Here is a 24,899-nt window from a genome sequence, read left to right as displayed (position 1 = left end):
TTCCTTCCTTCCTTCCTTTCTTTCTTTCTTTCTTCTTTCTTCCTCCCTCCCTCCCTCCCTTTCCTTCCTTCCTTTCTTTCTTGTCCTTCCTTCCTTTCCTTCCTTCCCTCCCTCCTTCCTCCCTCCTTTCTTTCTTTCCTTCCTCCCTCCTTTCCTCCAACTTCCTTTCCTCCCTCCCTATCTTCCTCCCTTCCTTTCCTTCCTTCCTTCTATCCTTTCCTTCCCTCCTTTCCTTCCTTCCCTTCCTTCCTTTCTTTCCTTTCTTCCTTCCCTTCTTCCTTCCTTCTTCCCTTCCTTTCCTCCCTCCCTTCCTTTCTTTCCTTCCCTCCTTCCCTCCTTTCCTTCCTTTCCTTCCTTTCTTTACTTTCCTTCTTTCATTTCCTTCCTTTCCTTCCCTCCTTCTCTTCCCTCCTTCTCTTCCCTCCTTCTCCTCCTTCCTTCCTTTTCTTCCTTCCCTCCTTTCCTTCCCTCCTTCTCTTCCTTCCTTCTCTTCCTTCCTTCCTTTCCTTCCCTCCTACCCTTCTTCCTTCCTTTCTTTCCCTCCTTCCTTTCTTTCCTTCCCTTCCTCCTTCCTTCCCTTCTTTTCCTTCCTTCATTTCCTTTCCTTCCCTTCCTTCCTTCCTTCCCTCCCATCCCTTCCTTCCTTTCCTTCCTTCCCTTTCCTTCCCTCCTTCCCTCCCTTCCTTCCTTCCTTTCCTTCGTTCCCTTCCTTCATTCCTTCCTTTCCTTCCCTCCTTCTCTTCCCTCCTTCCTTCCTTCCTTTCCTTCCCTCCTTCCCTTCTTCCTTCCTTCCCTTCTTCCTTTCCTTTCTTTCCTTCCTTTCCTTCCCTTCCCTTCTCTTCCTTCGCTTCCTTCCCTCCTTCTCTTCCTTTCCCTTCTTCCTTCCTTCCCTTCTTCCTTTCCTTTCTTTCCTTCCTTTCCTTCCCTTCCCTTCTCTTCCTTCGCTTCCTTCCCTCCTTCTCTTCCTTTCCCTTCTTCCTTCCTTCCCTTCTTCCTTCCTTCCTTTCATTCCCTCCTTCCTTCCTTCCTTCCCTTCCCTCCTTCCTTCCTTCCTTTCCTTTCGTTTCCTTCCTCTCCTTCCTTTCCTTCCTTTCCTTCCTTCCTTTCCTTCCTTCCTTTCCTTCCTTTCCTTCCTTTCCTTCCTTCCTTCCTTCCTTCCTTCCCACGCCCCAGAGGCCCTCAGTACGAGAACGCTGGGGCGGGATGGTTCCAGCCGCTGGGCCTCCGGGGGAAACTTGTCGGGGGCCACTTCCCGCCGCAGCTTTCGGGCTCCCCTCCTGATATCTACAGAGCGGTCGCTCTTCCTGTACGGGGCTCGGAAGGAAGGCCGAGGGAGTCCACGGCGATTTGCTCTCCCGCGTGCCCGCGCTTTACTGGGTGGAGTGACCGGAGCCGCCTGGATGTTTCTAGAGGATTTGTTTTCCTTAATACTGCTCTCTGCTCGTTCTGCTTTCCCGAGATCCCATCAAGGAGAGGGGAGTTCCAGGGGTGTCTCCCCCCCCCACCCCCCGCCCGGCAAGCAGCCGCCTCTCGTTCAAACTTTTCCGTGTTTCTTCTGTATGTGAAGAAGGGAGGAGTGACGCGCCGCCGCTCCTGCCGGGTCTCGAAAGCGCGCGGGGCCGCTGGCTCTTTTCCTGCTGCTACAGACAGCAACGCGGCTCTCGGTCTTGATCTGTTTCTTCGGGCTGGCTGTGATTTGCATGGTGTGTGCGCGTGTGTGTGTGTGTGCGTCCACCCAGCCTTTTGTTAATTTCATGCTTGGTTTCCAGTGTCAACAGCGCCCTTTCCCCCCTGCCTGGGCTCCCGCAGGAAACGCGCTTGGAAACCTTCCTCTCCTCCTGCGGAGGCGGCCTGCGCTGCTGTCTGCGGGCTCCACGGGAGAGGACAGCGGTGCAAGACGGAGCCGCCGGCCTGCTCCAAAGCGGTGCTGCGCAAGACACCCCGGGCTCTCTTTCTGCCTCGGCAGCTTGTGCCAGCGCAGCCGGCCAAGGTCGCGCCCGCCTCGGAGCCGCTGGCTTGGCACGAAGGCCGCGAAAACTCGGCGGTGCTTCCTTCGAAGTCCGCACGGCCAGCAGCCCGTATCAGGCCTGTCCTACCCAAACTAGGCAGACTTCAGGGCCAGCTTGGCTGCGCCCACTGACCGTTCTTAGTCTTTAAGGTGCTACAGATTTTTTTTTTTCTACTGCTACGTAAAACCCTTCGTAGTCCGGTTGACTGAAGCGCGTTTAGGAACTCGGAGGAACTCAGCCTAGCGGCGGGGGGGCAGTTCTTGTCAAGGGCGGGAGGGCCGCCCCACCTACCTAGGGATGATCGTCTTCGGGGCTCATTTGACCCTTTTCACTTGTATCAGAATCTAGCCCCCTTCTGGGGTGAAGGGAGCCAAAAACGAGAGACGTTTTAGTGGTGGTGGTGGTGGTGGTGTTGAAGACTGCATTCCAGGGGGTTTTGTTTCCAAAGAGAAGCGCGAAAGCATCGTGGCCGGCCTCCACTTTCCCAGCGCTCAACACGTTTGATCTCGCTCTGCTAACGTTTCCCACCAGGGTAGGAGCGAGCCACTGCTTGCAGGCAGGCTGCCGCTTGCAGCGTCCAAAGCGCCCTCGAAGCGCGGGACTCCCAGCGCGTGAGAGTCCGGTTTTTAAAAATCCCCAGGAGTTCTGGATAGGAATCCCCCAGTCACAACTTGGGCAGCCCGCTTCTGCCCACATTGATTCAGCACGCCCGCAGAGTTGCGTGGTAGACCACTGAGGAAGGCAATGGCAAACCACCCCGTCAAAAGTCTGCCGTGAAAACGTTGTGAAAGCAACGTCACCCCAGAGTCGGAAACGACTGGTGCTTGCACAAGGGACCTTTCCTTTCCAGAGTTGCGGGGGCTTCACTCCCAAGGGAGGAAATCTCTTTGGGCCATTAATGGATGAAGGCTGCAGTCCGAAACACACCTAGAGAAAATCCCTTTGATCTCAGCTGGATTTACTTCCGAGTAAATATGCATGGGCTCTAGCTGCGCGGCGCTGGCGGGCCAGGTTTAAAGCCCAAAGCAAACCGTGGAAGCCGCAGGCCGTGGGGCCAGGAGATGTTGGAGTGTCCTTGCCGCATGTTTTTCTCTTTTGAACGGAGAGAAAACTTCACAAGGCCGGAGGTATCCGCGCCTCCCCAAAAGGCCACCAGGCTGCGACCCCCAGAATATGCAAATAGATCGACCAATCGGTTCAAAGGATTGATCAAAACTGGTTAACAGCCCTAATGAGCGATGTACACGACTTGACTCCACAGCTCGCCCTTTTTTCCTTCCACGGTGAAATTCCCCGGGGCGAGGCGTCTCTCCGCGGGGCCTTCCTGTATAAACGATTGGACCCCGCAGGCCTATGAAGGACTCTGGCCCGCTGGAAGCGTGGCCACTTGCGCAGGGTCAAGGAGCCCTGCTGGATCAGCTGAGGGAGGGTCTGTCTATCTCCTCCAGCCTCCGGTCCCACCCAGGGACCAACCAACAGGGCACAGAGGCCGCGGTCTTCTCCTGCCGGCTGCCTCCTTGCGCTGGGATTAGGGCCCCCGGACGTGGAGGATCCTACTTGGGCCGCCAGGGCTCCCAAAATAAAATGAAATCTGGGCGCAAAACCCTCGGCCTGAAAGTCAGGCCCAACTTCAGCCGGCACTGCCGGGCCCCCCTCCTGCCCGCCCCCAGTCTCTCGGGGATCTCTCGGCCTGCAGCGACCTCCGAGCTCCGGACGAGGTGTCGCTTGCCGGCGGCTCTGCCGGCTGACGAAAAGGGCCGGGGGGCCTTGTTTGCTGAGCCGAGGCGAGGGAGGGGCGCCCAAGGGCGCTTTCCAGGATCAACGGCGCAGCATCTCAGGTTACAGAGCTGCGCTCCCTAAATGCGTCTGGCCGGCTGATAAGTGCGATTAAAGGCACCTGAGATAAACGGCTTCCAGTGCCTTGATGGCAGCCGAGATAAGGGGGAGAACGGATCGGGGGCTTATCGGAGACAGATGGCCCCGGCAGGAGACCCAGAAGCCCTCTGGGAGGCTCTCGGTGCCGGGGGGGAGGGAGGGAGGGGGAGGGGCGCGTCGCAAAGGGCAGGTAGCTGGAACTGGGCAGCAGAGATGGAATTGTGCAATGATCCTATAGGAAAGGACAAGAATCCAGGAGCGCCTTAAAGACTAATCACGTTTGTGTCAAGGGAGGAGCTTTCGTGCATGAGCCCAATGTAAAACTATACAAAGAGGAAATGAGCAGGCGTCCAGCAGCGCCTTAAAGACGGCGGGATCTGCGGCTGGCTCGGAGCTTTCAGGAGTCACTCACCCAGTTCATCCTCTGCCACAAATTTGGTGAGTCGTTTGTGCCGCTACAGAAAACTAACAGGGCTACCCATCTTGATCTATGCGGTGATCCAGACCGTCCTCACTCCAGATCCACAGCTCGCGATGACTGTTAGATTGATCAAATCGTCTCCCAGCTTCGGAGTCTTGTGGGTCTTTCGTCTGAATAAACCTTCAAACTACTGGGTTATCAAAGCAGCTACAGTATACTCAGAAGGAGAAATATTGTTTCGGCCATTAGAACGAAAGTTTACTGCGAAGTAGAACTCAAACTCCTTTGGAGGTCTTTTCCTTAGTAATTAATGCAGACTCAGCATCCGTGTGATGGAAACAAAACTTTACAGACTGGGAAGAAGTTTAAAACACCGGAAGCCTGTCCTCGAATGGCCCTTTCTTTTTACGGGGGGGGGGGGGGGAGGGGCTAGCTCCGTAACCAGGCACTTGCTTTGTCCACTCAAAGTCCCAAGGAAAGACCCCTCAAAGCGGCTGCCAGTCGGAAGAGACAATATTGGACTAAAAGGACCAATAGAATAAGGCTTCTTACAATGTTCCTGAGGTGCTTCAACGCCGAGATTCGCTGAATCCCAGACCCAAACGTGCCAGCCATGAAGACCCGGCCAAACGGGCCATTTCCGCAATTCTGGGCCATTCCTACTTCCAGCTGTTCACTTTAAGCTGGTTGCAGCGGTTACCATGGTTCTTCTGGATCTCGCAGCAGCTCCTGTGACATTTCAGCAAAGAGGGGGGGCTGCACTATTCAACTGAACAACATCGTGACTATTGACCCCAATCTTTTCATGACCCCAATAATTGAATCGAAGGCTACAGGGCCATTTAGAAAGCCTGTTAGGCTGCTACCTATTGGATTCCGGCCACTTTCGTATATCTTCAGCAGCCCTCTGAAAGTCAGACTTTTCACATCACTTCAGTAATACCAGAACTCCTTCTCCCACTAAACCCCTGAGGCAGCTGAAGGAGACACGGGAATGGGGGGGGGGGGAGGCCCTTACCACCTGGCAACCTCCCTACCCATTCATACTCTCCGATTTGAAGTGCGGCCCTTTGAGAAACAGGCTCTGCAGAAATTATACGCCTCCGGTGATAAAGAGGCATACAATGTTCTTAAAACATCCCAGCTAGACTCCCCACCACCACCACCCCCGCGCCTTTTTTTAACTGCCCCTCCTCCCAGACCAGGGCTGCAGTTTTAACTGGTTGTTGAAACTCCTGAAAAGTAACTGTGCTCCGGTGCCATTTGCTGTGATTTGCGGGGGACTGGTCACGGAAACCCCCAGCCAACCCGTTTCCTCCAGAACAATTCGTTTGGCTTTTGACCGGACTAGATCAGCGCTTAGAACGCCTCAGGGAATCAGTAAATGAGCAAATCTTCCTTCCTTCCTTCCTTCCTTCCTTCCTTCCTTCCTTCCTTCCTTCCTTCCTTCCGGTTGAAAGGAACCGTAGGAGAACTGGGAGGCCCGAAAGCAGCCGAGGGCACACAGGCGCACTTGAAAAGGTGGGAAGCAGCGGTGCATTTTTCTTGACGCCAATAAAGAACTATTTGTAAAATTCTCCGCCCGCTGAAAGCAACAGACAAATAAATACAAAACAAATAAAACGCGCTCCTGCTCCAGTCACGCTCTTTCAAAGCTGCAGCACTTTGCGCGTTACTTGGAGAGTAACCGGTGGGGCAGGATCAGTGCTGCGTAAATGCGCCCGACGCCAGCCACCTTCGGTGTTTCGAGTGCTGGTTAGAAAATAGAAGTTCCGGGAGTTTCCTAATATAACCACACACCCTTTTCCCGAGATCTGTCTGGGAGAGGCTGACTCAGAAGGAAGTACTATTGAGACGAGGATTTTCTTCCCAGGTTGGTAGGCCTTGTGTATACAACATAAAGCAGGGGCGACGCGAAAGAGACAGACAGATCTGTTTGTCTTACTATCACAGGTGGGTAAGCGATCCCTCTTCTAGCGACCAGGCGGTCACTCGGAAGTATGTTATTCTGTCCTCACGGACAGTGTTGCGGTTCGCTCAGAAAACACCCGACTTGCAAGGGAGCGCTTGGGGAGGCCGCGCCAATGCAGGACCAAAACTGAGATCCTCAGCTTGCTTTACCAAGTCCGAATAAACTCGTGGAACTCACATGATCCGAGTAAAGGTGCTGGCGGGGGTGTGTATTTCAAGGCAGAGCTACAGAGAGCTGGGAGAAACCAGAGCACATCCCAGGTGCCCGGGGCACGTTAGAGCCCGGTTCCCACCTCTCCCACTGGTCACGGCACGGTGTCCAGCTTTTCCGCCGCGGCTTGATCCGGCCCCACCAGCAGAGCCCGTTTGCAGCCCTGCCCACAGAAACTTCCTACAAGGGCAGATGGAGCCACCTCGGTGAAAGGCAGAAGGGCAGATTAATCCGGCCGGGGGGAAGCGAGCAAACAAATATGGGCAAGAAGCCAAACGGTGCAAGAAAGAGATGATCTATTGCACAATTCCCCCCCCCCCCCCAAATGGATTTTATAGTCCAGCTTTCTATCCCGACCTCGATGCCTGTGGTGTCAGCTTCAGCTTGGGATCTTCTTGGGTAATGGGTGAGGACGGTCCCGGTGGAAGCGAATGACAAAAACGTAGGGTGTAAAAGCCTTTCTTTTTATTGGGATTGGAATGTAAAAAAATATCTCCCCCCCCCCAAGCCTATTGTTGTCTAATAACCATTCTCTTTCTTGCGCCATTGGCCTCCCCCCCCCCCACCCGCATTGCTCTATAAGAATAAACCGCGTCTTTTGCGGGGCGACTTCTGCAATTTGTTTCAGCTGGATCCTAAATGAGCAACGATTTGGAAAAGCAAGAATAAAATATCAGCCTCAACCCATCACGGTTGAAATGAGCGGAATGAGTTTATAGAGGCCACCCGGGTAGGGCGTGCAGCCCCCTCTCTCATAAGAGTCCTCCATCCAGTTTTGCCGTTTTACATGATCATACGAGTAGCCGCAGAAATCAATGCGAGGATGGCACGTACTCGTTTAACGCGTCCATCCATTCATATGTTTGCATATATAATTGTCACTTGTGATCTTTGATTATAACAAAGCAAACGAGCTAAAGATTTCTATAATAAAAATTTATCCTGCTGCTAAAAATTGAGACGTTGGAGGGAGTCTACTTAAAGAAAGGTTTGAAGTGTTATTTGTCAAATTCCTAAATATTTAACCGATTTCACTGCATATTGCAAGGGAATTCCTAAAACGTCGTTTACAGAATGTGAGAAGCCATCGCTCCATCCTTAAAAGTTTCCTGGTAAGTCCAGCACGTTCAATGGAACTTTCTTCCGAGTGCAAAGCAGGATTCGAATCCAACGCACTTTACTTCTGAGTAAGCGCTCAAAGGCTGCAGAGACACGGCTAGCTTCTGGTGGACTCGGGCGAGTTTTAAACTGCGCAAAATACTCGGGATTCTTTTGTTTTGTTAGAAAAATACAAACAATATAATTTTTTTCCGGGAAGCGGGGGGGGGGGGGGAGTTGAGAATTCCCTAAGGATATGGCAAAGTCACAGACTCCGGGCCTGAACGACAAGGAGGACAGCAGGCTAGTAGAGATCGGGGGAGGCTATTTTTGTTGTTTTGTTTAACTTGGGCGTGTTTTGTTTGTTTCTTGGAGAAATTGCCCAACGATCCGTCAGGGAAAGAGATGATCCGTGGACCACACAAATGCCCCTTCTGACTGTTTTATATTTACTGGTGCTAAGGGAGGCGTCGACGGGTTGGTAAAATCGGCCGTGGGTGCCCCCGGTTCTCATCCCACTTGGATCCACGAAATTGCTAGATTAATACTGGGGAGGGCGGGGGTTTGGGAGAATCGCCTTCTTGAACGGCAGGATTAGGAATATTTCTGGAAAGAAAGAAGAGGGTGTGAATTGATTTTAGCTTCCACTCGTCTAAAGCGGAATTACAGCTTGTAAAATAGGTCTCCATCAGTCTCCCAGGAGACCGGCTCAGTTCGACTTGGGTGTTCCTTCGCCTTGTTAGCCCTCACAATAATTAGACCCATCGCGGTCCCAAGCGTGTGTCCTCCGGCTCGCCCCTCCTCCCGCGCCCGTTCCCTTATCCCCAAGACCTGGGTTTGGGGTGGTTGTTCAGCCCCAGTTTCTGCAGCCTTTTGGGGGCACCCTCTTTCTGAAGCGGGCATTTTGCAAATCTGTGGGTCCCCCCGCCGCCGCGGAGGCAAGGGCGCCGAGAGGGGGGCCCGTCTGCTTCCAAGCCCTTTCGGAGTGTGACTTTCTTATCAAAGGGCGGGAAATGTCATTTTCTTTGTGCTTTGATGTCTGGTCGTCTTTCAGCCCCCTCGGTGCATGTCATTAGGAAGCTCCCAGCGAAGAAAGAGGTATGGGGAGGGGGGGGAATGGGAAGTAAAGAAAGGCAAAGAGAGAAAACAGCCGAAGACAATTAGGTGATTTCTGCCCTTCTATTACAGCTGTGAATGGCAGCTAGAAAGGGGGACCGGCGGGGCTATTCTAAGCAGAACACTTTTGCATATGCTGGTTAAAAAGCGGTTTCGATTCCCCCCTCCTCCCCCACCAAGCCTTCACTTTGCAGAAAGTTGCCTTTGAGGCAATTTGTATCCAGATTTTTAAAAAGCACTGAATCGATATTCCACGGTTCCAGCTCCTTCCTAGAGGAGAGAGGGCTTCCGTCCCTCCTTATATTCCCGAGTTACATCACTTCCGAAGTTAGATGCCACCCCCCACCCACACCGCCCCAGTCCTAGTACAGCCAAACACGTTTCGATGCAACTTATTTCACTGCTATCTTGCAGAAGATCGCAGCAGGATCTTCCTGCTACTACTTCCGAGTAAATGTGTCACCCCCAGAGTCGGAAACTACTGGTGCTTGCACAGGGGACTACCTTTGCCTTTTAAAATCTGCACTGAATTCAGTGGGGCTTCCTTTTAAGTAAAGATGGCGCTAGAAAGCTACATTTTTTTTTTTTTGCATATGTACTAGGAAGTGCCCAGTTCTATTGAACCGGAAAGCAAGTCTGGTGTAGTGGTTAAGTGTGCGGACTCTTATCTGGGAGAACCGGGTTTGATTCCCCACTCCTCCACTTGCACCTGCTAGCTTGGCCTTGGGTCAGCCATAGCTCTGGCAGAGGTTGTCCTTGAAAGGGCAGCTGCTGTGAGAGCCCTCTCCAGCCCCACCCACCTCACCGGGTGTCTGTTGTGGGGGAGGAAGGGAAAGGAGATTGTGAGCCGCTCTGAGACTCTGTCCTTGAAAGGGCAGCTGCTGTGAGAGCCCTCTCCAGCCCCACCCACCTCACAGGTTGTCTGTTGTGGGGGAGGAAGGTAAAGGAGATTGTAGGCCGCTCTGAGACTCTGTCCTTGAAAGGGCAGCTGCTGTGAGAGTCCTCTCAGACCCACCCACCTCACAGGGTGTCTGTTGTGGGGGAGGAAGGGAAAGGAGATTGTAGGCCGCTCTGAGACTCTGTCCTTGAAAGGGCAGCTGCTGGGAGAGCCCTCTCCAGCCCCACCCACCTCACAGGGTGTCTGTTGTGGGGGAGGAAGGGAAAGGAGATTGTGAGCCGCTCTGAGACTCTTCGGAGTGGAGGGCGGGATATAAATCCAATATCATCATCATCTTCTTTAAAAAAAAGGTAGTAAGCCTGCAGATTTCAGTTTACTTCCTGATGCAACTGCAGAGACGCTGTAACGGCTGCTCCTTTGAACAGAGGCTTCCTGGGTATAAAATCATCGGCTGAAACTCTTCGTGGCCTGGGACTTATTAACACCGCCCGGAAATAAGACCCCATGAAACCTCTATTAAAAGGGCAAGACGTTTTTCTCCAGACAAGCTGGCAACCATAAGCAGGGCCTGAAGGTTCCAGGGGCAAAACTGTCCAGGCGCTCACAGAGGGTCAGAGGGAGCTTCACAAGAGTCACCCGAAAGACAGAAGGAGGAGGAGGAGGGAGGGAGGGAGGGGCAGATGGGGATGCGCGACCAGAACCAGAGAGAGAAGAGGAGACCCCACGGAAGAGCCCGTCGCTGGGGGGGGGGGGGGGGTGCCTCCGTGGGTGGCATCCCAGGAGCGAAGAGGCGGGGAGCCGGGAGGGCTCGGGGCATCTCCGGGGCGGATCATCGCACCTTCGGAGCCTCGGTCAAGACGCGTCGCCAGGCCTTGGTTGCAGCTAAGCGCGCCGGGCCTTTGGAATGCGGCGCCGGGTTGCTGGGGTGGGAGCTGGGCGGGGGAGGCTGGACATTCTTCCCTCGCGATCGATATTCCCCTCGGCCGCCTCCTCCCTCCCACCTCGGGCCTGAAACTTCTGCTCTCTGCCCTTCGCTCCGTCCAGGCCGGGCGGGTCAGAAAGGCACCCGGGAGACCTTCAAGGGGACGAAGAGGCTTCGGGCTTGCAGCCAGCCTGCTCGGGTACCCCTGCGCTCACAGCACCGACACGGATCAGTCCACGAACTTGATTCCAAAGCTCTCAAGTTCTCCTCAAAAGGGCATGGAGTTGGGGCTTGCACGGGCTTCGGTTGGGTTGGGAAAGCACCTTGGGTGTCGGTTTTTTAAAAAATTAATTTTGGACTTCTGTCCCGCCCCTCCCCTCCCCTCCCCTGTGTCACAGGACTCGGGCGGCTCGTAGCATCCGCTGAACAATCTACACAACCCTTGGGGCATGGCGACCCTGTCCTTTGCTCATGACTTCCTAACTGTTGTAACAGTTAGCAGGAGTATCTGAAGGAATTTGCATGCACTGGAAAGCTTATACCCAGAATCAAACTTTGTCGGCTTCGGAGGCGTGCATGCGCACGAAAGCCTGTGCCCAGAATGAAACCTCTTGGCCTTAAAGGTGCCACTGGACTCTAAACTGTTCTCCACGTTAGCGGCACCTTAACGGACACGCCAATATTACACACGAAGAGGAGAGGTTTCCTTTCATGCACGCCTTCTCCTTCTTCAAGGAGACAAGACTCAGAGGGAAGACGGCTCGCTAAGTGGGGTGGCGAGGGGGAGATCCCCCTGCACAAGCTCAGAGGAGTTCTTTCTCCCTTCCCTGAGCCCGGGCAGCGCAAACAATTCCCTTAGTGCCGATGGATACGCTTCCAAAATGTCTGCGGCCAGACACTTGGCTTGTTTGTTTTCTGCCCAACTCCGTTGCCAGTTTGGCCCCGCTCCTCTTGTGCCTTTCAAGGCAGCCCGAGAGGGTGAAATTGGAAGGTGGGTGGCTGGGAAGCCTTCAGTTATTGACTTTAGGCGCAAGAGTTGGGCCAGTTGGAGCCAAAAAGCAGGCCGCCCCAAACCAGCCTGGTGTCTGCTGGACCCACGGCAGAGGCGTGAGAAGAAGGATCGGAAACGCACCGTTGCCATTTGGCAGATTAAATCTCTTCCTGGCACCGGCGGAGAGGCGGTCCAGCCTGCCTCCCGGAAGCCCGCGGCACCGCCACGCCCGCCCGCCCGCCCCCCCCCCCCCCCCATCCAAGGCCTCCAAGCGCGGGACGCCCACAGACCTTCGGTTAATGACAAGTAATGGACAACTCCGAGAGGCCGCATTACGAGCAGACGAGGGGGGTATTAATTATTGAAAAACCATTAGCCTCTTTCTGTGTTCCGCCGCGATCCCATCTTGTTCTGAAAATATAACCTGTCACGTCAGGGAGATTGGGGGCGGGGAATCAGATGAGGGGCTTCTCTTCGCCCCGTCCCCCTCCCCTCCCCTCCCCACAGCGCCCCGGCAGTTCTGTCCTGGGGGAATGAAAAGCTCCGACAGCCGGTCACCAAACCGAGACCTCTGTCTCAAAGCCTGCTGGCTTTCGAGGCCAAAAGCCTCCCCCCCCCCCAATCCGCTTGCCCTCCCGAAGGTCTCCGCTGTCCCAGAGAGAGGAGGGTCTCGTTATTTGGATCAATCGAGAATGTCGGGGAGAGAATCTTCTTGCAAGTTAAAATCCGTTTGGCATGAAGTCAACTATGCATCCAAGTAATAGAGACAGAGCTCCACGAAGAAAGCATGTGGTACCCTGCTATCCTCGCCCCTGCTGGCCTTCTGGGAGTCCTGGGTGGGTTTTTTTTTTTTCATCAAATAAAAGAGAGAAATGTTCCCCCTTTGATTTCATACCAGTCTTAGCTGAGCCTGGGAATGGGGAGAATCATTAGACCTGAGCCTCAGTGGTCAGATCTGTAAAATGGGCCTCGTGGTATAGCGCACGGAGGCTGGAGGGAAAGTATTGTTAACAGCGTTATTGCCGCCCTTACTCTTTCTAGGAGAGTTTAGGTCCCGCCGACCGAGAGGCAGGAATGTGCTTCCCCGTTGGCTGGATCTTGTCCTTCTTTTCCTGCTTGCATAGAGCATTTCAATATGCGCTCTCGCAATGACGATGCCTGGATAGACAGCACTGCAAAGAACTTCCTAGGCGGAGAACTGCGCTCTCAATCCTCCCGGGTGTTGCCTATTTGGAACCAATTCTGCTCCAAGCGCTGCGCTGAGCCGGGAAGCGCCCGGCCTCTGCTCCCGTCTATCCGTGGCCGCCCTGGAATGAATGGGGAGCGGCCGGGAGCGCCTAGCCCCTGTGCTTATTACCCCAGCTGTCAAGTGAAGCGGCCTTGGCCAGTTCTCCCCCGCCGCCTTTCCAGCAAAACAAGCGGCCTTGGAGGCGAGGCGAAAGGACAGGGAGGCTTGAAGGGCACTTCTCTCAACAACCGCAGGGCGATGGGTTTGGGGTGAATAATTCGGCCTTTGTCGGAAGAGCAAAGAGCGCAGCGCCTGTCCTGCAGCTGCTGAGAAGGAGCCCAGTTGGGGAAGCGGCGCCTCCGGTCTCTGCTTCGCTGGCTCCGAGCCCAGGCCCGCGGCTTCCGGACTCCAGTTGGGCCCAAGGGCGCGCGGCGGCGTCGGAGAGCCCCCCGGAACTCAGACGCGCTTGCTGCAGGCCACGGGCAGCCTGAGGCTCGCTGCCTCTCGGCAGGGCAGCTGGGAAGAGCCGCTTCCCGGCTTGGCGCAGTGGGGCAGCCCAGGGGGGGCGGGGGCGGGATGCTGAGATTCCCCCCAGGTGGGTAGGAGACAAGGCAGGCCCACCGGCGGGGCTGTGGTGGGCCCCCTGCTGATCCAGAAGCGGCAGGAGTCGCTGGGGCTCCGGCCATCTGTCCTCCCTGCCCTCCCGCCCCCCTTCCCCCAAACGCTCCCCAGAAGCCCCCTACCTGGTGCCCGGAAGCCGCAAGCCGTGGAGGCGATGCCCGGCCGGAGCCCGCCGACTGCAGCTCCGCCAGAGTTCCCTCGCCGCCTTTATTGGCTCCGCTGTTGACTTTAGCACAAAGCAAAGATTTCACTGCCCGCTAGTTTAAAAATGAATATTTTACCAAGATATCGATCAGCGTTATAAAATTCAGTTAAGCACAATGGCTCCAAGGACTGGAGGCAAAACACACCCGCGCGCAGAGGCAGATACACACCCACAACACACATCCGGAGGTAACGCCCCGCGGCCCTAAGATCTGTGTAAATTTACCCAAGCCTGACATGCTGCGTAAAGTTTGCCCTCCTGGAATTTGGAGTCAGGATGGGATTTTTTTTTTTAATTGTTGTTGTTTGTTTACTGCGTTCGTTTATTCACAGATGATGGCAACTGAAATCACCAGCAGTTAAAAGATGGGGAGAGCGCCCCAGCTCCAGGGGACAGGAACGAGGGGAGGCGAAGCAAAATTCCGAGTCCCGCGGCACCCTTAAGACCAACAATGGTTCATTCAAAGGGTAAGCTTCCCTGTGCGCGCACTTCTCCAGGTATAGTGAAACAGATGTTCCTCAGCCATTACATATAGAAAAGGGGGGTAGTTGCAGGAAGGACCAGTCAGAGTCAAGGCAGAGACCGAAACAAAACTGGAAATTGCCAGTCCAAACATATAGCTGAGAAATAAATTCTCATACAGCATAATGAAGATATAATGTTTAACGGATTCAAGGACAGAAGAACAATAAGCTTGGTTTATCTGGCATCCCTCCACCCTTCTTGCTATATGGAACGACTGAGGACATTCCGATTCGCTATCTGAAGTGGGCCTGCAGAGAGAGGGAAGTTTAGACCCAGAATTCGTCTTTGTCGGTCTTAAAGGGGCCACTGGGCGCAAACTTTGTGGCGCCAGCGCAGCTTCCCACCTGAAGCTCTCTCTCCAGGAAGGCGGAGGAAGGCAGCCGCAGCTGACAGCGATCCAGGCAGGCAGCCCGGAGGTGACATCTCTGTCACCCACCCCGCCCTTCCTTTGCTGCCTCCTTTTTTGTTGCTGCGGAGGGAGGTGCCGGCTAAAGAGTTCCAAACGAGCGGGCCACAATGGAGCCAGGCGGGAGGGGGCCGGCGGGCCGGCCGCGGGGAGCGTCGCTCCTGCCGCCCACTGTCCGCCCAGCAGCACCCCTGGCCGGACCTCCATTCTCCTGCGCCGGGGGCGCCTTTGATGAAGGCCCATTTCTCGCTTGGCTTCACTCATGTGTGTCCTGGCCCGACAGGGGGAGCGAGCAGAGGGTCTCCAGTTTTTAAGGGGTGCCGGATCTATATTCCCGCCTTTGTGGGATTGAAAACATTTGCTTCCTTACTTTTAAAATCCATCTGTAAAGGCCTGGCGGGAAATTAACATGACCTGCTCTCTTGACTGAGTAGAATCGAGAGCATCATCATCATCATCGTGCAGAAGAAGAAGAAGAATTGCAGATTTATACCCCGCCCTTCTCTCTGAATCAGAGACTCAGAGCAGCTCACAATCTCCTTTACCTTCCTCCCCCACAACAGACACCCTGTGAGGTGGGTGGGGCTGGAGAGGGCTCTCCCAGCAGCTGCCCTTTCAAGGACAACCTCTGCCAGAGCTATGGCTGACCCAAGGCCATGCCAGCAGCTGCAAGTGGAGGAAGAAGAAGATGATATTGGATTTATATCCCGCCCTCCACTCCGAAGAGTCTCAGAGCGGCTCACAATCTCCTTTACCTTCCTCCCCCACAACAGACACCCTGTGAGGTGGGTGGGGCTGAGAGGACTCTCATAGCAGCTGCCCTTTCAAGGACAACCTCTGCCAGAGCTCTGGCTGACCCAAGGCCATGCCAGCAGGTGCAAGCGGAGGAGTGGGGAATCAAACCCGGTTCTTCCAGATAAGAGTCCGCACACTTAACCACTACACTAAACTGGACTAGATGACCCTGGAGGTCCCTTCCAACTCTATGGTTCTATGATCATCACCATCATTTTGTTTTGATTCTTTTTATTACGATGTAGGCCTGTCTGTAGCAGCAGAAAAGAGCAAGAATCCGGGAGCACCTTAAAGACGAAGGACCTCCGCGGCAGGCCGGGGCAGTGGAGGAGTGTTTGTGCGTCACTGCTTCACATGCCGCTAGCGTGTGAATCCACCTGTCCTTTATATCACCCGGCTGATGGATTTCCATTTCGTGCTGCTCAGTTAAGATAGATCAAGATGCGTAGCGTTGGTGGTCTGCTTTTAGCGGCAGAAAAGAGTCCGGCAGCAGCTTAAAAACTAACAAAGTGTGTGGGTGGGCAGGGGCTTCCATGGGTCGGGCAAGGACTCACAAAGGCTCCTACCCAGCCCCAAATTTTGTTAGTCTTTAAGGTGCTCCGGAACTCTGCTTTTTTCCTGCTGTTATGTCCAACCCAAGAGGGGTACACGCGTTTTAATGCGCACACACACACACACCACACACGCATCCATACATAAAGGCTTCCTGACAGCAATTCAAGGAGTCGAAGGTTTCGTATCCGGGCGAGGTGTTAACAGGGTGGCGGAATAAATCAGTCCGGCTGCCGAGGATTGCACGGTGCGTGTTTGGGGCTGGGGTAGTAATACGCGTATGGTTGATGTTCTGACCTAATTATAGACAGATGAAATAGGGTGCAAAGCTGACATTCGGCTGATGTTAACATTGACCCGGAGGCCTCCAGACTGAAGCTGGCGTGAAGGAATCAGTTGTGATCCAGTCGCAGTTCTTCGCAGGCCGGCAACCCTTGCAGGTGCTCTGGTCAGCCCTCCGGCTGGTTCTTGAGGTTTCACCGGCTGGCCTGGAGTTCGAGAGATGAAAGAGGGGGGGACTCGCCACGCCCGGAAGAAATGCAAGAAATAAATTCCCCACCAAGTTCCACCTTCCCCACCCCGAAGCCAGCTCAGCCGTGCAGCAGCTGCGAGACAGAGGGTCCTAAGAGAAGGGGATTCGCCACGTTTCGCTTCCCACCAAGACCGCTCACTGCTTCTGTTCCTCTCTACACGTCGAGGTGTCTTTCACACCCCGCGGGCGCTTCAGGTGTGGCTAACACAGACCTTGACCGGGTTCCTCTCGAGCCCACTAATCGGAACGATCGGGATTGTGGCCTGGCTGCCACTTTATAAGGAGGACCATTCGGCGTTGGGCCTCACCCCCCGCCCCCCGTGGCTTTGCTTGCTCTCTTCCCCTCCCTCACACAACTCACCCGACCAGACCGAAGATCTTGCAGATGTTAGTTTCATGTGGAAAGACACAACATATTAGCTCAAAACATTAATCTGCGCTGGGTGTATACCAGTAAATGCCACCTCGGATTCCAGGAGGGAAGGAAGGCGAGGAGCGGAAAGCCAAGAAGTCCATCCCGGGAAGGGGCATGTGCCTTCAGCCAAAGTCCCATGGGAATCCCATGCAATTTGCAGCCATCAAGGGAAAAACAGACCGGCAGTAGCCGTGGTGTAGTAGTTAGGCACCGAGGGAACTGCCAGCCCGGGGAGTATTTCCCCGACATACTAGTTCACAGCTGCGTGCACCGACTCTTGAGGACCACCATATACACCGAGGAGAATTCCCACATGAAAAAGTCGCGGAGATAAACCGGCCAGAAATCCCACCTTAGCAATAGAGCCGTTCATATGTTCGTGGACAGGTTACACCGTCCGTACGTGCGTGTGCGAACAGCCCCTAAGGCTGCTGAGACTTACTTTAGATTCCGCCTCTGAGGAGGCCCATTTTGGCGGCCGTGAGATATTAAATTCGTCCCCAGAACTTGAACGATGTAAAAAAACCCCAAAAACGTCGATTTAAATGCAATGAAAAGCCCACCGGGCGGAATCTCGTTTTAAGCGACGTCGGTTTTCGGCTGGGAAAGGTGGTGGCAGAAACCGGGCAAAACATTACACAGATCACACTAACTCAGCAGTCAGAATCGCAGGAAGATCCATGCTGGATCAGTCCCACCACGGCCCACCGGTGGGAGGGAGGGAGGGAGGGAGGGAGGAAGGAAGGAAGGAAGGAAGGAAGGAAGGAAGGAAGGAAGGAAGGAAGGAAGGAAGGAAGGAAGGAAGGGAGGGAGGGAGGGAGGGAGGGAGGGAGGGAGGGAGGGAGGAAGGAAGGAAGGAAGGAAGGAAGGAAGGAAGGAAGGAAGGAAGGAAGGAAGGAAGGAAGGAAGGAAGGAAGGAAGGAAGGGAGGGAGGAAGGGAGGAAGGGAACGGAGGGGGGAGGAAAGGAGGGAGGGATGGATGGAGAGAGAAAGGAAGGGAGAGAGGAAAGGGGGAGGGAGGAAAAGATGGGAGGGAGGACAGAAGGGAGGGAGGAGGTAAGGGAGGGAGGGAGGGAGGGAGGAAGGAAGGAAAGGAACGGAGGGGGGAGGAAAGGAGGGAGGGATGGGTGGAGAGAGAAAGGAAGGGAGAGAGGGAGGATGGAAGGGAGGGAGGAAAGGGGGAGGGAGGAAAAGAAGGGAAGGAGGACGGAAGGGAGGGAGGAAAGGAGGGAGGGAGGAGGTAAGGGAGGGAGGGAGGAAGGAAGGAAGGAAGGAGGAAGGAAGGAAGGGAGGGAGGGAGGAAAGGAAGGAGGGGAGGGAGGCACCGCCTGCGGCTCTCGCAGGAACCACTGAAGGCCGTTGCACGGGCCTTACTCCCCCCCACCCCTCACTCCGGCGTTCTTGGGGTTGCAAAAGTCCTGGGATGGGGGGGGGTCTATTTAAAACCAACCATGCATTGCAGATTCTACTGAGAATAATTTCTTAACTGTCACTCATCGGGGCGGTTAATTGTCCGTTAAAACGCTGGAGGTGCTAGAGCGGCCTTCACCACTTTAGAGAGCAGGTCGGAGGGGTCACGTTTTGGAGTCCCCCAACCGTGCTGAAGCGAGCCAAGAGCCCGTCTCCCAAGCAAGGGGGGATTCATTGCAGAGCGGGGTTTCTGCCCCGGTTGGGCTGCGGTTTCCCAGGGATCTCAATCTCAGCCCTGCTGCAAGATCCGGCGCAGCCCCTCCCTTTGAAGGGTTCCCCAGGGCTGTTAGTCCGTCGCGGCAGAAATCACCCAGAGCCTTCCTTGAGGCGCCTTAAGGAGAAACCGCTCCGGCCCAGCGCAGTCTTTCCTGTCCCGGAACCGCGTCTTCCCTCTCACTGGGCAGTTCGGGGGAGGGAGGATTTCATGGGGGGAGGAGGCAGAGTCGCCAGAAGCCTGAACTAATCTGGGAAAGCAGGAAAGCACAAATGGACGCGGGCGAAATGCAGAGCCCCTCCAACCTGGCTGGGGGGGGGGAGGGGGCGTGGGGGGGGGTGGCGCTGGTTGTCTGTCCTGAGGCGGGGCAGCCCCGCCGCCCTGCGCTAAAACAGCCACGATTCTAGCGAGACCAAAGCTCCGCCATCCTGCTTCATCGCGGGAGGGAAACGGAGATTCGTTTTCCAAAGTGTCGATCCGATTGAACGGGAGACCGACTTTCGAGTAAGCGCGCGTAGCCCTTCCTACTGGTTCCAGCCCGCGGCCTGATCCCAGGCATGTTAACGGAAAGCAAGCCCCCTCCTTCGCGTCCCGTGGGGCTGACTCCAGTTCCGTATGCAAAGAATCGCAGCCTCCAGTCACCGCGAGGCCCGTTTCGGATTCCTGCGCTTGGACGGTGGAGCGAGGGGGGAAGGCGGCTTTTCCCGACTGCCCAGCCCGCCCTTGACCAGCCACTGGCCGCCTTCCAAAGCGCCTCTCGGTGCGCTGCCCTCCCCTCCCCTCCCCTCCTCGGACCCCGTTTCCCCCTCCGGGTCCCTTCGACGCCTCTGCCTTCTCAGCGGTGAGGAGCCCGGGAGGAGCAGCGGCGGCTCCAAAATAGGTGCAGGAAGAACACGCCGCTCCCCAGCTCTCCCGGCGCTCCGGGACCCCGCTGCGGGGTCAGAAGCCTCAAAGCCGGCATTTCCCAGCGCCAGGCCCCGATTGTGTGATCGGTGCTCCACCTGGGTCCAATGCAGACCCAACCCGTCCAGACGTGGCTGGGAAAAAGAAGCTGTTCAGACACAAATGCGGGGGGAGGGGGGGGTCCTCCGGCTCTCGGGTCAGAGAGAAGCCTGTCCGAGGAATGACTTTGGGCCTCCCGCTTTGGCGGCTCCCGGAAGAGTCCCCAGCGCTTTCGCTCTGTAAGGAGACGGGACACGATCCGCAGAGAAAATCTCCCGGCGCGACAGCCGCCGCCTTGGAAGAGGGGCGCAAATTGCCCAGAGTGGTGCCGGGTCCTGCTAGACTAATAACCTGTTTCCCTCGTTCAAAGGACTCTGGGTCGAGCCTCAACTACCGCTGTGTATTCAGTGAGTGGTTTTAGAGAGGCTCCTTCAGCCCCACGCGCAGGAGGAGGACAGCGTGGTTTTCGGGATGCCTGAGAAATGTTACTTGGAGTTCTTTCAAATGGGCTGTCTGCACGCAGAAGGTTAGGAGAAGGATCCTGCCCAGCGCTTTGAAAGGTCGGATGAGCTGCTGGCATCGCTTGGGTCGGATCCTGCTGCCAGGCCTCAGTTCAACGGCTGCGCAAAAACAAGAAACAAAACATTACTTGGCCCTCACTAACCTCGACTAAGTCCCCTCCAGAGTCGCTCCAGCGGCCTGTGCAGGCGAAATAGCCGGATTGCGCCCGAATGGAGCTTCCCGTCGCAAACTGCAAACCGCGTCCCTGGGTGGTGCTGGGGGCGGGGGGGGCGGGATTCCTTTCGAATGCAGCCGACAAGAATGCTCTGTTCTGTCCAGTCCGACGCCTGATGGGATTGACTCCTGAGAAAGGGTCTACTTAACTGAGGCCTTGCTGCCTTATCCCGAGCACTCTGAAATGAGGCATGCCACAGGACTTCCTGACAAATGAGTGCACATAAACGTCAATGTTTACTCAGGAGTAAACGGCCTTGAATTTTCTTCCCAATAACTAGCATACGTCTAGACCTGAGGGGGCCCTATTGAACTCAGGGGGGCTGATTTCTGAGTAAAGACGCACACGGCTTGCTTCAGAGTAAACGCTCAGAGAATCGGAATCTGGGTTCGGGACTGGGGCTTCTGGATGCCTTAAAGCTGCGCCTCCTCTGCCCGGGCTCCTCCCTGCCCCCCCTCCCCAATATTCGATAAAAGATCCGTACAGTAAACACACTGGCAGGTCAGGATTATTTGGAATGGACACGATCTTTCGTGCATTGCATCTTTTCACCAAAAGGAGAAAAAAAAATTTAAAAAAAAATTAAGGGATGGGGGAGAAATCTCCAATAGTATTTTAATATAGGTTTGTGAGAATTTGGCTGGTCGTTACCAGATTACACATTTATAAGCCATAAATAAAGTGTACAGAAACGATAAATTAACGCAGTCGAAATGGTTTACTGTCCCGGTAACATGAAACGTTCCTGGGTCGTAAAGTTCTCTTTCCCTCCTTTTTCTTGTCGTTTTTGTCTTCACAACGCGAGGAGTCTTTTGATCTTCCCTTTGGAGCTCTAACACCGGTTCACACACACTTACATTTGGGTCTCTTTCACACCACAAAAGAGATATATTTCCAACTCCCAGAAACAGAGGAAAAAAACCTACAAGAAATGGCCTAAAAAATACTCCCAGGAAATAAAGTTAGATTGGTCTGAAAAATAAACTAAGGTGGGAGCGAAAGCCCCTGAAGGCTGGAGACCTGGGCTTCCCCAGTCCTTTCATCTTTCTTTCTTTCTTTCTTTCTTTCTTTCTTTCTTTCTTTCTTTCTTTCTTTCTTTCTTTCTTTCTTTCTTTCTTTCTTTCTTTCTTTCTTTCTTTCTTTCTTTCCAGACGCTGCTGAAAAAGGGACAGACGAAAGTGAGCCAGACTTATAGGACACCAAATATGACAGAGACCTCCGAGGTGGAACACCCTGGTTGAAGACCCGACAGTCATTCGCGGGGCAGGGCGACTTCCCCGAAGTAAGTCTATTTTTTAAGGTTATTATTTTAAATATCAGGCTCGAGAACCGTTAAGGGGATATGCAGGGGGGGGGGGTGTGTCTACGCAGTGCTCTCATCTGTTCTGCCGGATTCTCTTAGTCCGTCGGGCTTCGGACAAGGGCTGGGAGGGGGCCGGAGAGGGGCTGAGGGCAGGCTGCAGATCGCTTCGGGCCGAAGGATCCGGGCCAGGGTGTCTGGGGCTCTCCTTCTGCGCAGGCTCCTGTCCCGGCCCCCTAAGACGAGTTCATGATGGGTCGCGAGTAAATCCCTTGGTAATAGGAAGGGTCTCCGGCGGCCTCGAGGGCGCTTTTGTTCGTGACCGAGCCCATGGCCAAGCTCCCGGGCACTGGGGAGCCGTAGCCTCCGCCGGCGTAGTGCATCACCTGCTCGTAGGCCTTGAGGTCCATTTTGGGGTGGGGGTGCTGGTGGGGGTGCTGCGGGGGGTGGGCGTGGGGGTGGGCGTGGGGAGGCGGCGGCGGCTGCTGCTCGGGGGAGGACATCAGGTTGGTGATGGAGAAGGGGTGGTTGAAGGCGTAGTGGTGCTGGTGCTCGGCCTTGAGGTGGGCCTCGTGGGCCAGTCCGGCGTGGGCGTGATGCTGGGCGAGCAGGTGCTGCTGCGGCTGGGGCTGGGCGGGCGAGGGGGCGGGCTCGGGGTGGCCTTTCAGGTCGGCCAGGGCGCGCTTGTGCTCGTGGCAGGGGGAGGCGCTGGCGCGGGGCGACTCGGGGCCTCCGTTGGGCAGGTCGCGCTCGGGCTGCGGCTGCGAAGGCGCCTTCTTGCCGTGGCCCGACGGGGTCCCCTGCGGGTGCTGCTGCTGCGGCGGCGGCTGCTGCTGCTTGGGGCCCGGCGGCTTGTCGCACTTGAAGCGTTTCTGGCGGCGCAGGTAGCAGCCGTTCTCGAACATGTTGCCCGAGTCGGGGTGCAGCGTCCAGAAGGAGCCTTTGCCGGGCTTGTCGGGCGAGCGCGGCACCTTGAGGAAGCAGTCGTTGAAGGAGAGCGAGTGGCGGATGGAGTTCTGCCAGCGCTGCTGGTTCTGCCGGTAGAAGGGGAAGAGGTCCATGATCCACTGGTAGATCTCGCTCAGGGTCAGCATCTTGTTGGGCGACTGCTGGATGGCCATGGTGATGAGCGAGATGTACGAGTAGGGCGGCTTGGCGTGCGTGTAGCTGCGCCGGTAGCTCTTGGCGTCCCGCGAGCGGCCCAGCCCGGCCGCCTGGCCGTAGGCGCCGCCGCCGCCGCCCCCGACGGGGCTCAGGGCCGAGTAGGCGCCCAGCGCGCCCCCCATGGAGCCGGCCTGGCCGCCCAGCGGGCTCAAACTGGGGCTCAGGTGGGCCGCCATGCCGGCCATGGCCCCCGCGCCCGGGGAGAGGCTCATGCCCGCCGGGCCGGCTGCGTAAGACATACCCATCGAGCCGCTGGTCGCCACCGTGGTCATGTTGCCCGCCGGGCCCATGCCAGCCATGCCCATGTAGCTGTTCATGCCCAGGCCCGCGTTCATAGACGAGTAACCCTGCAGAGGCGACAAGAGGAAGGAGGCTGGCGGTTAGTGGCCGTCGCCCTCCCCTCCCCGCGCCCGCAGCCCCTCCCCAACCGCCCCGCCGAGAGGGCAGCGCGGCCGTCCCGCTTCCTAACACCCCGCGGCCTCCTGACCCTTCAGCGTGGGTCACCCCGCAAGCGGGGCCTTTGGGGGTTCGCACAATCGCGGCTGGCAAAGCTGATTTGGAAAGAAGCGCGGTTGAAATCTGGCAGCGGCGGGGAGCGGGAAACAGTCCCGGGAAAGCCCTGGATCGGGCCCGCGGTTCGGAGGGAAGCTCCAGGGATCGCAGACCGGGATTCTAAACGCCAGAAATGGGGGGCTGAACCCGCTGGCTGCCGAACCAACACTGAAGACCAGTCAAGTGGGGCGTCCCTCGCCCTCCAGTCTTAAAAGAACCCCCGCGACGGAAGTCGCCACTGCCTTCGTTTTCATGGCACTTTCCCCCAAGTCAAACGTTTAGTATTTCGATGGAAGGAGGGGGGGGGGGGGGCTTCTCCAGTACTAGTTAGCCGCGGGTCCCAGTCCTTGCAGAGACACCCGCGAGCCGAAACAGATTTCCCCTGTGAACCTAGTCTCTGTTCCTGAGCCATGCAAACTAGCTTCTCCCAAAGCCCGGGTTGCCGATCCGAAGCGAATCCCCTTTGATTGTCCTCCAAAGTAACGCTCAAACCCGCCAGCAGCCTTGATTAGGAACCAAATCATAAACCACAAACCGGTTAAGCCAGAAATGGCTGGGGCAGATTCTTGCTTTGTTTCGTTTTGCGTTTCCATTTTAGAGAATTCTGCTTCCGCACGAGCCCTCAAACTCAAGTCCTTGGTGGTCGCTCCCCCCCCCCCCCCCACCCTGCTCAAGAGATTGTGGTCGGCTCCCGGGTCCCACACCCCGGCCTTAGCTAGAGACAAAAGCCGAGGAAATCAGTTGGGGCTGATTTGCCGCCCAGCGCCTGGAGAATCAAGGACTAAAGTGGGGTCACAGCTAAGGACCCCCGCCCCAGAGGACCCAGCTCAAAATGCACTTTGAATTGAGGGGAAAGGTGTGCGTGTGGATGGCGGGGGACGCTACTCCGAATTCTAAAGAGCGCTCTGTTTTCTGGAGCGCGAGCCTCCGAAGCCTGCGAAAGCGCCCTGGTAAAGAAACCTGGCTGGGCTCGGGGCTTCGCTCCCTCCCCCCTCTAAACCCTTCGGATGCGAGCTCGAAATGTCTCCCCTTGTCCCCTGGCTTCTTATAACCCCCGACGCCCTTCCTCTACCCCCCACCCCCCAACCTCTCCCTGCCAAACACAACTTTGTTAGGATAGCGCGGCTAGGCATGGCGAAAGGATTTGGAAGGCTTCGCAAGTCAATATTTGATCACAAAGTTAATATTATCTCAAGGCTAACAGTGTTGTATAAAAAGAGGGGGCGAGAGAGAGGGAGGGAGGGAGGGAGGGAGTCCTGTTTTTTAGCAGGAGGCGGCGGCGGCGGCTTTGGGGACGGGGTGGGGGGGCCACACACAACACAGCAAGCGAGACACCCGCGCGCAGGCAAACACTCGGCCGTTGCCATTTACCTCCGGCTCGCCATAGTAGTTGGTCCACTCGGCGTGCTCGTGTCCTTCCATTTTCACGACTCCCAGCATACTGGAAGCGGAGTGCAGGGCAGTTTAAAATTTAACAGCCGCAGCCAGCGACGGCAGAGGGAGAGAGAGCGACCCAAAAAGGGGGGGGAGGAGAGCTCCCCCCTCGGCCGCCCGCCCCCTCCCTCCTTCCTCCCGCCCTCCCTCCCGCCCTCCCTCCCTCGGAGCGTCGCCTTCCCCTCCCTCTCCCGCGGGCGGGCGGGGGAGAGCGGGCGGGGGGGGGGGTCGCCGGCTCGGGCTTGGCTCGGCTCCCTCGTCGCTGCCGCTGCCGCCGCCGCCGCCGCGCTGCCTGG

At 56.1% G+C, this 24,899-nt stretch overlaps 1 protein-coding gene and 1 long non-coding RNA gene across 2 annotated transcripts in view; both read right to left on the bottom strand.

Moving 5' to 3' along the window:
- Positions 1 to 13,740, bottom strand: part of LOC132582187 (uncharacterized) — a 45,705-nt gene extending 31,965 nt beyond the window's left edge. The window contains exon 1 of the long non-coding RNA XR_009556178.1: positions 13,484 to 13,740. This is a non-coding gene — a long non-coding RNA (uncharacterized LOC132582187). The remainder of the gene's footprint in view (positions 1 to 13,483) is intronic.
- Positions 13,741 to 21,686: 7,946 nt separating this feature from the next.
- FOXA2 (forkhead box A2) lies at positions 21,687 to 24,694 on the bottom strand. Its single transcript, XM_060253682.1, has 2 exons — positions 24,541 to 24,694; positions 21,687 to 22,964 (listed from the first exon to the last, which is right to left on the bottom strand). The coding sequence occupies exons 1-2, from the start codon at positions 24,607 to 24,609 to the stop codon at positions 21,690 to 21,692; spliced, it is 1,344 nt and encodes a 447-aa protein (XP_060109665.1). The 5' UTR covers positions 24,610 to 24,694; the 3' UTR covers positions 21,687 to 21,689.
- Positions 24,695 to 24,899: the final 205 nt, after the last annotated feature.

The sequence above is a fragment of the Heteronotia binoei genome, chromosome 14 (genome assembly GCF_032191835.1).
Source record: "Heteronotia binoei isolate CCM8104 ecotype False Entrance Well chromosome 14, APGP_CSIRO_Hbin_v1, whole genome shotgun sequence".
NCBI classification, from domain to species: domain Eukaryota; kingdom Metazoa; phylum Chordata; class Lepidosauria; order Squamata; family Gekkonidae; genus Heteronotia; species Heteronotia binoei.
Note: the sequence above shows the minus strand (reverse complement) of the source record. Positions and strands in the feature narration are given on the sequence as shown.

Bases quoted from the DNA above. Each gene is read 5' to 3' on its own strand.
- FOXA2 (XM_060253682.1), bottom strand. From the start codon at position 24,609: ATGCTGGGAGTCGTGAAAATGGAAGGACACGAGCACGCCGAGTGGACC. The intron at 22,965-24,540 runs GTAAATGGCAAC...TCGCCTCTGCAG, and splicing joins ACTACTATGGCGAGCCGGAG to GGTTACTCGTCTATGAACGC.